Raw genomic sequence first — 15,216 nt, 5'->3', positions numbered from 1 at the left:
CAGCATAAGATTCAAAAGAATAAATATGCAACATTAAATCATTATACTTAAGAACAATATTGTGACTAGAACACTGAACCTTATGGCAAACAATATATATATCTATCTATATCTATCTATCTATCTATATATATATATATATATATATATATATCTATATCTATATATCTATATATATATATATATATATATATATATATATATATATATATATATATATTACATGTTGGGTAGTTAATGCTTATCCACAAAGTACCTTATATTTTAAATTAAATAACCACAGGATTTCAGCCAATAAAAGATAATTCTGAATGTTTAAAATAAAAAAGAAAAGAAAAAGAAAGAAAGAGGTAATAGATATTTTGTGCTCATGTTTGTAAAACTTCAAAACACTTTTTGCACCACACAATTAAAACAATCCATTTGCTTCTGATGACATGTTGTGTAGGTAATAAAAGTAATAAATCTAACACATAGTGACTGTGTAGATTATAAACCTAATGCATATAGTATCATTATCTGCTGTGGTGCCTTTTTCACCTGCAAGGCTTATGCAGAGAAATTCATGAAACCAAATGAACAGCTTCAACAACTGGGTGTCACTTTTCATGTGAGAGCCACAATCCTGCTGTAGCTTCTCTTTCTTTCATAAAAGTGTGGGTCCCTTGGTGGGCCTGTTATGGGAAAGAAGTGTCTGGCTCCCCATTTCTTTGATCTTCTTCCCTGTGACCTGAGTGGATAATGATGCTGGAGCTGAGAGATGGTGGGCTGCTCCTTTCTGCTGGTGAAAGTTGTTGATGTAGCTGGCAATCAACAAAGTAATGTCAAGAATCTGTATTAAGACAACAAAACATTGGGTCAGGAGATCTCAGCAAATGAAAAATCTAATAACAGCAACTTTACACCATACCTGGTTCATGTCTCACTCACTCAACACATTATGTTACAGAGTTTTAGATTCAGAATCAAAACAGTTATATATTTTAGCAATAATCCAAGACTGGGTGTGGACAATGCTAGGTTTACCATTAGCTGGCATGGTTTGATCATGAGGACAAAGACTGAGGGACCAAACAAATAAGCCAGTCATGGGTAAATCAAGTAATATTCACACACACAATTTGAGTTTTACTGTTATATATAATAACATTAATTTAAAAAACAAACATTTTTTTCCACTGGTTTCCACAGCTGGGGATGACTTCCTAACACAGTGTTCAAGTGTTGCACATAAGCATGCCAGTGCTTGCAGAGTACATTATGTTGAATGCTGTTTATGACACTTTTTTCATATTACAAGACTTAGGAGTGTGCATGTGTTCCACTGTTAACATAAGGATGCCTGTGGACTCCTAACATTGTGGAAGTGATTTGGGGGTATTTTCTTTTTTTTACAGTCTGTGACTTCATTTGTTCTTTTAATGTGCGCCTTTGGGGAGAGTGAAAGTTTGTCTTCCACCCTGCTGACTATTGGGTGTATCTCTCTGCACAGTCAACATGGTTGGTGGTGGTAGTGTTTTTTTTAATATCTACAGCTACCCATACATACTGCTGTGAGTAATGTAGGATTTACAATAGGCACGTTGATTGCTCTATCCAATCACTGCACATCACGAATATTACTGACTTCTCATAATATACTACTGAATATTACTAATCACTGTACATCCGCAGTGGTGCAGCGGTAGCGTTGCTGCCTCACAGCAAGAGGTTCTCCTGTTCGATTCTCGGCTGGAGTGCGAGGAATGTCTTCTGCATGTCCCGTGGTTGGGTGGGCATTCGAAAGACATGCGTAAATGGGCATGCCTTCGTTGAAGGTTGAACGTCGAGCTGGCATCTCAGCGTTCATGAAAATCTACTGCCAGTCATTAGCGGACCGGAGTTCTGCTGTGGCGACCCTAACTGGGAAAAGCCGAAAGACCAACAACAACAACTAATCACTGTGCACATTACGAATATTACTGACTTCTCATAATATAATACTGAATATTACCATAATATAATGACTATTATGATATTATTTCAGAATGCTGACTCAAAGTCTAAAAAGTCTGATATAACAAATTAAAACTTGATTTAACACTGCAGTCAAGATTTCAGAATTAGAATTTATTGTTCCAGTTTGAGATAAGAATGCCAATGTACTTAAGACAGTACAGTGGTTATGTTCTAGGGCTGTTAAGCTATATGCAGCATATGTATAGAAAAATGCTGTAGTTAAAACTTTAATAAGGAATTAACGTCAGACATTCTGTGTCATTTGATTACCTACTATTCAGTAGTTTCAGAAAGATTCTGATGAGCGTGCACCCTGTACCTCTGCCTCCTCATTTAGCCATTACTGGCAATATGTATACAGAAATTTCTGTTGCTGAAGTATGACAATAATGATAAAATAAGAAAAAACCTCCTGAAGTTGCAAGTGGTTGGAAAATGACTTATTACTGTGAGATGATGCGACAGCATCGCAGCAACATGCAGTAGCAAGCTGCGTTGTTTTCTGAATTTTATAGGAAAACTCAGTGAAAATAATGTTGTGTTTCACATGGTTGCATTTCAAACACCAAAATAAGTACTGCTACAGTACTTTCAAATAAAAAAATCACAGTACTCCATTTTCAGTTCCAGTTTGGATCTCACTTTCACATACAGTAAGAATTTTTTTTTATATTTTGCAAAGAAAGCAACTGATCCATCAGTCGCCACTGATGCAAATCTTTATTTTGGCTCAAGTCAACTTTACAGCCATTAATGCCTATGAAGCTATATGATACCTTGCCTTGAAACTGGAATTTTGGAAATCTAATGTGTACCACACTATGAGCAGAATTGTAGAGACACCACAAAAAGTGCAATGAGCAGTGATAATTCATGTCTAAGGTAAGGAAGCTTTTTTCTGCTTTTTGCCTCTGCTGCCTGCCAATTATTAGCTCCCTCCCAGCTAATGGTTCATTCATTCCCCTCATCACTGAGGGCAAGAGTCAGCTGTGTGGGGCAATTATTTAGGCAGCCATTGGGGTGGTTTGAGGGTACCCAGTAGCAACCTACAATGGCTGAGATGTGTACAGAAAATCAGCACTACACTAACCTTCACTTTTACAAGAGGTTGATTTCAACATGACTGCCCTGACACCCACAGGTGGCACTGCATGGCTGTTTCCCGGGTCTGTGCTAGTGAAATCAACTTATGTGACTGTGGCTCAAGGGTATGCACTTCATCACCGCTAGGAAGGGCATACAGCTTCTTATATGTCTTCCTGTGCAAAAGGTAGTTCTACATAAAAAAATATAATTTTCTGCTTTATTATCTCTGTACACGTCTCTCAAATGTCCTATTTTTAGGTTGTTCTCCCTCTGTACTAGTGTGAGTGGACAGCACCCTTTCATATGCTTTCTCTTTCATAGGTTACCTTCCTCTGCAAAGGGTATTCAGAATAAAATTTATTTTCAGTCTTCGCTCCTTGGTTATACATACCTGTTGCTTAGAGTCAGGTTTCATTAGACTTTTCTGCTTAACACTATCAGAAGTGTGTTCAGAACTCTGTATTTCCTTACCTATGTTACCTTTAATACTGACATCCATTTCTTGGCTATGAAGGTCCTTACCCAAGTACCAAATGTCTTCTGTCTGTGTGTGCAATGTTAACATTCAGTGTAAGCCTCTATCTAGACTTCTGTCTTGCATTGCTTTTTAGTTCAGAGTTTGCTATCATTCCATATTCATATCCTATACTGATATGTCTTAGGGAATGTTTATCATATAACAGATGTGATATTTTTTACTGTCTAACCACAACCAGATGCTAAGCCCCTTTATAACAATGCCAACTCTTTTCTCCTGGTTTTGATTCAGGACCTCTATATGAGTATCACTATTATGCCACCCCCAAGTCTTATGCTCAAAGGGTGTATAAAGCTGCTGCTCTACTCCCTTTCTTGCTGTGTTATCAGCCTGCCACGCTGAGTATATAGATTCTCCTTTCTACTCATTTCCCATTGGGCTTTAAAATGGGAAAATCTATTTCTAATACTACATCATGGGTCAGCTTAGGGGTTACAACCAAAGGGTGCAACAGTTTTCTAAGAACTGTCTCAACTGCTATATGTATGATGAGATATTCTTTTCTGTCACCATGAATGCATACTACTTCCATGTTTTTTTTTTGGTTGTTATTAATCTTACTGCTTATATACCATGGGACCTTTGCAAAAGATAATCATACTTCCAGAGGCTAACAGATCTTGTAACTTCTCTTCCCTATAGAAATACAGTACACTTCTCTAACATAGCTGTCAGTGACATAATGCTGACAGAATAATTCCAACTGTAATTGTCACACTCCACTGGAACAATTTCATTGACTGCATGTATATTAGTAACACATGACCTAGCAATGCCACCCTTCCCCCACACCTGAAAAAAAATTGACAGCTTACTTGCTGCTGTTTCACAGAAGATAGCAGAATTTTGGACATAGAAGCAGGCAATTATATAACAAACATTATGCTATTAACTAATAAGCATTCTATTAAAGTCACACATTTATCAGAGTAGCCAAGATGACTTTACAATACCATTATCTTCCATTAATAGGCATAACACTTTTAAAGCTACCTACTTCTAACATTTTTAAATGTACCTGCTGTTGCTTTCAGGTTCTAGCTGTAGTTTTATTATTTCAACCTTAGTCAGATTCTTTTTTTAAGTTTTTATAGTCCATTTAATCTGTTTTCCCCATGTCCATATATGTTTTCAGTGCTTCTCATGTCATCTGGGAGGAGAGCTAGGCCAGTGAAGCCAGGGCTGAATTTGTGAATACTCACCCAATCATACAGTTCCCATGTGAAGGAAGATTATGTATCACACTGCTTTATTTGCAGCAGGAGTCTATTCCAGAGGTTGGGAAGATGCTTCACGATGAACCTCTCTCTCCACCTGTGTTTTATTTGCTGATAACAATTTAGGTCTCTGGTTCTGCTATTTATGGGACTATTTGTTTTGTGAAGATACAGGAGATTCACGACCCCTTGATCTTGAATGGCACAGAAGGTAAGGCACAGATTTCCACTCAGAAATCTGTAAGATACTGAATAAAGAGACTGTGCTTCCAATCGTTTTCCGATGGCTTTGAGTTTTTAAGTAAGTGTTCTTCTTAGTAAGGAACATCTTGGGATTTTAGTTATTTGATATGTGTAGTGAGGTACGTTTCATGTAATCAGTTCTGAGTATAAGGGGACTATGACCTCTTTAGATCTGTGTAGTACTCTTTTGGCAATTTACATGATGATCAAAGGACAGAATTATCAACCCAAGTCCCAAGGTCTTTAACAACTTCTTATTTTAGGATGGAGTGCTATCTATGTTACATACTTGGGGGAGAAGTTGTTTACCAAATGTGAAAATATTCCACTTTTTAGCATGTAATATCGGCCCATTTTCGTACTGCATGTACTTGCAAGCGTACACTTTTACTGAAGGGCTTGGTGTCAGAGGATGACTTGACAACGTTATGGTAAGTGTTCTCCACAAATGTACTGTCTTCTTCTTCATGAAGGGTCACCATAATATTTACATTTGGGCAGAATTCTGAGCAACAGTCACTCGTGGGAGTCAAACCCATAATGGATTCCCAGTAGATCATTCAGGTCAAAACTGTCCTGGCCAGGGTTGCCAGATTTGCAAACCCCCAGGTAGGGACAAAAAAAAAAAAGAAGGTCTCTCACGACAAGTGAAGAGCAAAAAAAAAAAAAAAAAAAAGGTCTTCGGAGACTGAAGAGCAAAAAAAAAAAAAAAAAAAAAGGTCTTTAATGCGGAACACAGTTCCACATTAAAGAACTGAGCTCACTCAGTAACTCTGCACTAAACACGGAGCTTCTCGTGTTTAATGCATTGCAGTTTCGCATTAAACACGAGAAGCTCCGTGTTTAGCGATTTTTGATTGGCCTGTATACCGGCATATGGGCCAATCAAAAATCGCTAAACACGGAACTTCTCGTGTTTAATGCGGAACACAAGAAGCTCCGTGTTTAGCAAGTTTTGATTGGCCCGTATGCCAGGTATACGGGACAATCAAAAAAAAAAAACAAACAAAGCGGAGGCTGGCCGGGATTTAAACCGGCAGGGCGGGACTCGGGATCAGGCTGCTGATCTCGGGACAGTCCCGCCCAAATAGGGACATCTGGCAACCCTGGTCCTGGCCCTGGACTGTGCTTAAAACTTGTAGTATTTGGTGAAGGTTTAGACAGCAGTTCATGTGGCATCTTCTTTGAAATTCCGAGCAGAAACATTTCTAAAGTAAGCTGTTTAAACTGTTGCTACACTAATGGAATGTGTCCTAACAGTGCCTTGCAAAGGTTTACTGTACTTTTCACAGTAAAAGGCAATAGATTGGGTTATACACTTCCATAAAGCTTGTCCAGTTACTCAAGTCTTCTTTTCCTTTTTTTAAAGGATAGAAAAAAATAAAACTGATCTGTTTTCCTGGATGTGTGAGTTCTATTTCTATAGTAGCTCAGTCATCTAAGCAATTCTATCTTGTGTAGAAAATGCTCTGTTACTCTTTAGTACTTTGGAAAGAATACTGGATACTGAATGGACTGGCTGAGAGACCCTAGACAAGCACTAAGTTTAGTACATTATCATAAATGAAGGTTTAGTCTTTAGAAACACCCTTTTGTTATCAATGACTGTGTAAGATGGACATTTTCTCCTTCAGGATGTAGCAACTACAAAAAGGGTCTTCAAAGACAGTTGCTTAATGTCCACTGAACAACTTGGTTTGAATGGAGACAAATTTAAATTTTCCAACATGAAGTTAAAAAGCTACAGAGGAGATACATATGTCTCCTTGGAGATCTTAAATGCAGGAAATCTTTCATAAAAGCCTACATAGGTATATTAGCTGATATCCGTGTAAAAAAAAAAATAACACAAGCAAAAAGTGTAGAAACATGTACTTTAATGGATAAATATGCTAAATTTGATTCAAAGAGGCAGTTTAGTTAATTAATGAGTCTCAGGATTAGACAGCTCTATGATTTCAAGCTTTTTCTGGCTGTTAAAAAGACTAATCTCTTCTACTTCTGTAGGTAATGCTTCCTCGTATTAGGTCTTTTAGCTTCCTAAAGGAGGGTTAATACATGGTTGGGAAAAAAAAGAATCACTGGAAGGAATTAAAATTTTATCTTCTGAGTTGAGAAATTCAGTGTCTTTAGTTGGGAATGCAGCACTTTGTCACGTTTCTTATTTAGTAAGGGCTTGTAGAGTTGAAGGTCATGGAATAGGAGTGACTAGTTTCATTGACAGTGAACTATGGATGACTTGGGTAAGAAGACACTATGGTGAGACTACCTCTGTTTTGCTTCACTTTGAGAAGTACTTCCTGAATCAGAGGGGATGCAGGAAGGCATAAAATAAAGTTTTAACCTTGGGAGTGAGAATGTGCTGAGTCTCCATGCAGTCTTGTAAGGAAGAATGGAAACAAAAAGTCTGTAGGTGACTATTTCAATGTGTGTCAGACAGATCCCAGTTCTGGCATACAATGTAATGAAAGGTCTGTGTATCTTTTCTCCTTTCATGAGCCAGAATTAATTGTTTGTTGAGGCAGTCTGGTAGTTGATTCTGCAAGTTTAGGAGATGGACTTCTAAGTGCTGCAGTTTGTACTGAATGCTAAATGTCAGATCAGAAAGGTCTCTTCACAGAAAAGACAGAAAGCTGTGGCCCCTCCACTATTTGTTGATGTCCACATAACTGATGAATCTGTATTGATTTGGGAGTGACTCTGAAGGAAGATGTCCTAAACAGTTGTCAATGCTTAGGGCCAATGATGTCATTTTGGGGGCCCCCAGCAAGTGTCAAGTTGGGGCCCCTGGATACTTCCAGTCTAAGTATCATCCAGTCATGGACACCCCTCTTAAGCAATGTTTAAGTTCATGCTGCAGAGTTATAGGAGTCATATGCACAAACCGAACTGTGGCTACAACGCTCTTACATTTTGTTAGGCTTGTGTATCACACTGTGTTGACAGTCATAGTGGCTGACATTTAGCTGCGGTGACGATATACTACAACAACCCAATGTACAGAGCTGGTCTTAGGTGAAATGATGAACAAGGCAAAGGGCTTCCTGGCTCTTCCCATTACTGACTGCCCTCCCACCCCACATACACCCTCTAGTGCTCCAGCCTGATACCCCTGTTCCGGGGCTCCTCACACCATACACATTACTTTTTTCTTCATTTTTATCAACTTTTTCAAGAAGCCAAGGCTTTCGATATACTGTGAAATGCATTTTAAAGTTTTTTTTTTTTTACAACTTCTTCATCCATTGATAGCGTGAACAAAAATTATGATTAAGAAAAGAAATTCAGTGTTGCTGTTCAGCTTTACTTTTCCTTGCATCCTTTCAACACACCTTACCTGACCAAGACTACATAGTAATAACTATATATGAAACAACTCAATTGAGCTATAAGTCTGGGGGGGTCAAAGCCATAGGATTATAGATGTTCTGAGCAGCATTTTAGAGCATTATCTCAATACTTTGATCCAGGAGTGGACTGATCAAAAATCATGAAGTAGAACAAAAAATTCAATCTGATTTTTTTTTTTATTATTTTGTGGAAGATCTACGTCGTGTCCAATTCTTAATATTTGAAGCTGTCAAACTCTCACAATAAACTGACAAGACAAATGTTTAAGAGGAAACATAAGTCAAGGATGTTTGGGGCCCCCCATTGCCACAGGTATTGTGGGTGCCTGAAATTAACTACAATGTCAGTTTTAGTAGAAAGAATGCCCTCCAGGTGAATTTAACTATGTCAAGGGCACTATGTTGGTGGTAAAACATTTAATGAAATTATGAAGCCTGCTACTTGACAAAACACCATTCCTACAACCAGAGATCGCTCTGAATGTTAAAAGAGACGTGGTGCCCATTCTTAGGATTCTTCATCTTAAGAGTTATTATCACCTTTCTGATTTATTAAGTACACAAGATTGCTGTACTAGATTGCTGTGGTTGGGCCCCCAGCGACCGCAGGGTTTCCTGGTGCATAAAGCTCACTATGTCAATGCTCTAGATACTGATTTCACTTCTGTTTGACGTAAAGAAACATTTTGTGTTGACAATAGTTTCATTTGTACTGTGAGGGCTCCTCAGATAAAGCCCAGTCTGTTGTCAGCTGTCGAGTTATTGTTGGAGGAAGCAGTGGCATCCCTTTTGTGAGTCCATCCACTTTAGAAATTTCTTTGCAGACTTAGGGGAGAAGAATTAATGTTAGCAAAGAACCTGAGGATTAGTTACAGACATTTCAGAGAGCCCACTGAGGTCTCCTCATATAAAGTTTTACATTAGGAAACAGACAAAAAATGCAAGAAGTCATATATATCTCAGGGCCTTCAGGTACTTTTCTGATGTATTGACCTGCAGTTAAGAAGATTCTCACATCTCATTCTGAACTTCTGTTTCTTTTGAGGGAGAAATACTTTATTTGGACTGAGTCAGTTATAGACCTCACTGCAGGGGTCAGGACTGATTTTTTTTTAATAATTTATTCAGATCTCCAGGGAATACAGTCAAAGTGATACTTAGACTCATGTGTTGTGGTAACAAACACTTCCTAGGACTTAACTACTGTTAGGTAATCATCCACATATGAAAATACAGTAATGTCTGATTTCCTGACGTGTAAGCACCAGTACTAAACATCTGCTATATATTCTGGGGACTTTGGGAGCTCAAATGACAAAGTTGTAAACCAGAAATAATAATGGGCTATCTGAAACGTGAGGCATACTCTGGGAAATGGCCTTTCTGGGAGCTGCAGGTAAGGGTAACTTTTTGAAATTTTGGGACCTGCTTTAGTAAGTCCCATAATGCTGAGACTGAATGGCCAAAAAAAAATGGACTTACATATACTAAGCCGGAGAAGGCCACTTCTTGGAATATTCCCTTTTCCCTGAGGTATGGTGATATCGGAGTTAGTAATATATATATATATATATATATATATATATATATATATATATATATATATATATATATAAAATGTTTGGGGAACGGCTTTTCCCCACATTGGAGCATGCAGGAGGGGCTCCCCCCTGCAAAAAGAACAGAGAAGAATGATGTTCGATATTCACTCTTCTCCTGCATTTTTTTTTTTTTTTGGTCATGTTGGCAGTTGGCATTACCAGTGCTGACATTTTAATAGGAGCTACCGTTAGGCTCCTCCATGTCTACTGCTGCCGTGTAGAACCCATTTCTGCTGCGCATCAGATTAGCTCTCAGTATTAGCATCCTGAATTTTTTGTCTGCATCTTAGAGGTGGTAATTTGATGCAAACCTTTAAGTTAAAATGGCAATCACTCCTTAAATGGTAGTTATTTACAACCCATATCTTAAATATTATATCAGTGTAAAAAGTGCTTTAAAACTGCATTTATTGAGATAAGCAGAGTTGTATTTTAGGTCTTCTATATTTTTTCAGCTCTTGTAATCCTAAGTTTGCAGTTTATTTTGTCAGCTTTTTTTTTTTTAATTTTTTTGATTAACATGTTTTAAGTACACGACTTATGCATGACAATTTTCATGCACGGCTTTAATTCATTGGCTTTTAATGTCACGTGGCCCTTAATCTATGGCATTTATTCAGTGTATTTCACTATAGATTTTGTTCTGAAGAAGTCTGATTTGAAGGTGTAGTGATGACTGCACTTAACTTCAATAAGTTTGCCTGATACTGTTATTCATCTGGACAGTGTGCTTTTTATTTTTATTTTTAGCTTCGGTCCTCTGGTCAAACAGAAAGATAACCAGTGTCATATACTTTCTAAATTGAGACACTGAAGACACAGAGATGATGGATAAGTCCATCTTTTAACTGCTGCACAAAACCAGTATTTTTCTAGGTGGGTGTTGCTTACTGAGTGTCTGATTGATAGCTACTAGTTTTCATAACATCCTGAAACTTCTGGAAAAGTGAAGGAAATTAGCCACACTGACTCCAGGAGTGTGTTATTATCCTCAGGTATTGTTTTCTAGAAGAAGAGGGGGGGAGGTCTCCTGATGGCCAGTTAAAAAAAATTGCTGTCTATGCATATGTGATGCATTTTACGTGTGTGTATGGAGGAGGCATAAGACTGCAAAAATGAATACTTGGGTCTAAGACTGGGTATACTGGGGTCTCCATCTGGTCCCTGTATAAATCCTGCTCTTCTTTGGAGGATAAAGGAGAAAGGCTTCTTTATATTATCTTTTACTCCCATGGTCCTTGACTGGTACTGGTGAAAGATTTGCATTTTGCATTATGAAAAGTAGATCAGTACTGGCCTCAAATAAGGTGGAGCCATGCTGTTAACTGTTGTCAAAATTAGATGCAGAACATACCAGAGTGCTTGTAGATGGTTCCACAGTGGACACTGCCTCCTTAGCAGTGACCAATTTAGGCTTATCCATTATCAGACATTCTAGATCCACTATCTCCTGCACTTTGAATATGATTCTGGAAAGCTCCAATGAAGGTGCTGTTTTAACTGTTAAAGACTGAAGCACTGGAGTCAGAGATGGCCCCTTGTGTATGGAGTAACCAGTTTACAAATCTTGCTTTTTTGGGAGACACCAAAGTGGACATACCCTGCTCAGTAGAATTAGGAAAGGACTTGCCTGTTAGTGGTTAAGGTGTTTGCCTTACAAACACAAGGTGCAGGGTTTGAGTCTCACAAGGGATAATTGGCTAGGCTTAAAATGGCTCAGAAGGGCAGTTAGCTTAGTACTAACCTATGAACCTACTAGTGCTACGTACTGCATCCTTAGATGTTTTATATTGTTGCAGACATTTCTGCTTTTTACTTTAAACATTCTCTTTTTTCACTCTCTCAGCCTGTCTGTGTTGTTACCAGTTTCTTTGGTTTGAACATCTTAAATACATTTTAAGCATTTTTAATAAAATAAAGAGGAAAGCCCTTTTTTCAAAATTATTGCATTCATAGTAGTCTTGTTAAACTTGTAACATATATCACAATACTCTAATTTATAATCTGTTGAGAAACAAAAACAAGCAGTGGTTGTGGAAATCTTTAGGTACAATTCATTTACTGCAAGTACCCTTATTTCATCTGATTTCCAAAAGATTTGTGTGACAACATACTGTATTTTGTATTTTAAAAAGGCAAATGTGTACACAAGTCAGTATGCATCAAAATATTTACTTCAAATGTAATTAAGCAGCAGTAGTGTTAGAAGAACTGAAGATAATGCATGATAATGCTGATTATTCATGGGAGTCTCATACCCTCTGTGCCAGTACATTTGTAACAGCGACACCAGCATTGGTTCTTGCTGGGAAAAAGAAGCAGCTGAAAAAAATCCAAGCCATGGGAAGCAGAAGGTGAATAAGTGGAAATGTGATGCTGTACTGTTACAGTGACCCTCCCTAAAGTATGTCAATAAAGATTCACACATAAATGCATGGGTACTACTACAATAACTTGCATTGACAAAGACATTGATGAAGGACATAAGCCCAATAGTCATTACTGCTGCAGGGCTCCTCCATGTAGTAAAGTTCAGGTTTGCTCTGTTTGGTTTTGCTTTGAAGAGTACCTCCTGAACCAGAGGAAATGGAAGAAAGGTGTAAAGAACAAAGGAAAGGAAAAGATGCCTCTTTTCCAGGCATGGGAACTTCATTAGATGGAACAACATATCAAATTCTGCACAATAGCTTTTGTTCTTTTATAGCAAACAAATATTAGTGTGGGAGTTACCCAATGAGCTGTTACTGCTAAGAAAATCTTCAGCTCCCATTTTATGACTGAAACATATTCCTGCTTAATGAGTATGCTTTCCTTATTAGTTGCTGGTACATGAAATGCCTGATGTTTACTTTGTGACTGAGGACACATAAACTGATCCCTGCTTACCTGCAGAGCTTGTGCACATAGTATGATATTTAAACAACAAAGCAGAAAAGTACAAAACTGTTTGTGCAAACAACACACCACTGTTGTGTTGCAGGCATTTATTTGAAGTGGCCCTTGATGCATATTATTATGTACAGATTTTAGCACCAGAAATACTACTATAATTTTCTAGAAGCTGATATGATGCAGTGTTTCCTGTGTGAACTGGAGCTGTGGATTTTGAAGGATTCTAGATGTGTTCTCCAAGCAGAGTATGAATAAGTCTTTTATGGAAAGTGAAAACACAGTTCTAAGAAATGTGATCCACCAAAAATGTTTGCCAAACTTTGTTTGGCTGAAAACTTCCAGAAGGGGTGAGGGATGCTCAACTAAATATATCCCACTTTTCATCTTGTAGCATGTAAGGTAAGGTTATATTTCCAGGGAGGAGGGTTCTCCTTTGGCCAATTCAGCAAAATAGATTTAGTGATTGTGTTTCACTAAATCACCCATCTACCACCTGGCAAGCTCCCAGTCTAAAACATTTATTTATTATTTATTAGCATTTGCTGTCAGGAATGGAGCTAGCCTTTGCAAGGGTGAAAGGCATCCCCAGTGAAATATTCTGCAGCTACACAGTCTGAGTCTTGCTCACACGAATTTCTCAGTAGTGGTTGGGTTTTTCCTCATTTAAAAACATTTGAAAAATTAGGATACACCAGTGCTCTCAAACTTAAATGGCTAAAGCGCAGGATAAGGATGAATACACTGAGCCAAAGTTATATCTGTCCAGCCAGGCTCCATGGTGTAGAAAGATTGACGTTATTACTGTGACCCTGGTGACTGGGGTTTGAATAGCAGCCCCAGTGCAGAAGGAGACAGACAGACAGAGAGGGAGAGGAGTGAAGGGGGGTGGGGCTGCTCACCTCACCTGAGGAGATGGGGAGGGCTACCTGTACTCAGGAGTGCATAGAACTGGCGTGTCTTCTCTGGTGGAGACTGAGGAAAACATTGCTCATACTTCCTGAGAGAAAGTGGGGCTACCTTGTGGCAATGCTCCCTGTGGATGTGAGAGGACGGCCTTTGTGGTCAGCCCACATCATGACCTCCCATAGTGCTTTGCCTAGTGTGTGAAGGAAGTTAGGGCTCTAATGCAAAACACTGAATTACTCCTGATGGCTGCCTATATGATGGCCCCTCCTGGCTGACTCTCACTAAAGTGATGGGCTGGGATGGAGCTAACTACTGGTGGCAGGCAGTGGGAGCAAATAAACAAGAAATTTATATCTGTCTGACCACAACTGCAATTTTTGTTATAGTTTTATTGCCAGGAAGAAAAATGAAAAAAATAATCATCAGATCTACTTTTTTATTTTTAACACTGGCTTAACACCCCCATGTCTCAAACTGGACACCTAAATGCACTTCTGCTCTGATAGTCTGTTCATGTCAGGCATTATGCAGGCTGAAGTTGAAATCCTAAGGATTGCTGCAAAGTGGTCATCACTCAGTCTAGTGTAGTACTTTGACTTTTTAAAGCTCATGATGGAAAATATTTTCTCACATGCAATATATTTTTGAAACTGCTGGATAGCTCTGTAAGGGAGAGGGAAATTGTTTGAGAAACTGTTCATTCCAGGCCTGGTCTCCGTGAGCATCTCTAAACTTTTTCTTCAGTTCACCATCGCACTGCAGGATGTTAAGTTTCCTTTGTAGTTCAAAAGAAATGCTGTCAAACACAAAAGAGAAAGGATCTGCAAACAGCTGGAAATGTACAGTGCATTTTTAAGATTTCAAACTGGAGAAGAAACTCCTTAAGAAGCTGCTCTATGAAACAAACATATGAAGTGCCACTAAAAGGACTCTAACTCCTTTACTGTGAATCTGCATGCTGGACAATGACAGAGGTTACAGAGATAGCTGCTTCCTCCACAGTCTCAGGTTGGTAGCAAATGTCCTCACATAGTCACATGGGTTCTCTCCCCACACTAGCTGCTTGTATTCATGTTCCAATATTGACACTGTAGTATAGTATACTGAATAATGCATATGCTACATTGTTGAGGTACCATTCTTCAGATGAAACTTTAAACCACAGCCTCATTTGCCTGGACTGTAGTAGTTCAGGTGGAATTAAGAGAACTCATTCATAACAATAACCAAAAAACAGTAGGATAATCTGCAAAGGTATATAGATAAATAAGTAGCATGGAGCAGGATGCCATGGAGGGCATCAGCAAGAGGTGAGAGACAGCCAAGTGTGGAAACTGAATGGGAAAAAAATAGCAAACATGAACTGGAAAAAAAAATGTTGAAGT

General features: G+C 38.4%; 1 protein-coding gene across 1 annotated transcript in view; it reads right to left on the bottom strand.

Moving 5' to 3' along the window:
- Window positions 1-239: 239 nt before the first annotated feature.
- PLEKHH2 (pleckstrin homology, MyTH4 and FERM domain containing H2) overlaps window positions 240-15,216 on the bottom strand; it is a 1,501,506-nt gene continuing 1,486,529 nt past the window's right edge. Inside the window, exon 29 of the mRNA XM_044075068.1 lies at window positions 240-832. Within this exon, the coding sequence (XP_043931003.1) occupies window positions 647-832 (186 nt within the window). The 3' untranslated portion in view covers window positions 240-646. The remainder of the gene's footprint in view (window positions 833-15,216) is intronic.

Source organism: Protopterus annectens, chromosome 6.part0 (genome assembly GCF_019279795.1).
Source record: "Protopterus annectens isolate FY-2018-M chromosome 6.part0, PAN1.0, whole genome shotgun sequence".
Taxonomy (NCBI): Eukaryota; Metazoa; Chordata; order Ceratodontiformes; family Protopteridae; genus Protopterus; species Protopterus annectens.
The sequence above is the reverse complement of the archived record's forward strand: the minus strand, read 5'-3'. Positions and strand labels throughout refer to the sequence as shown.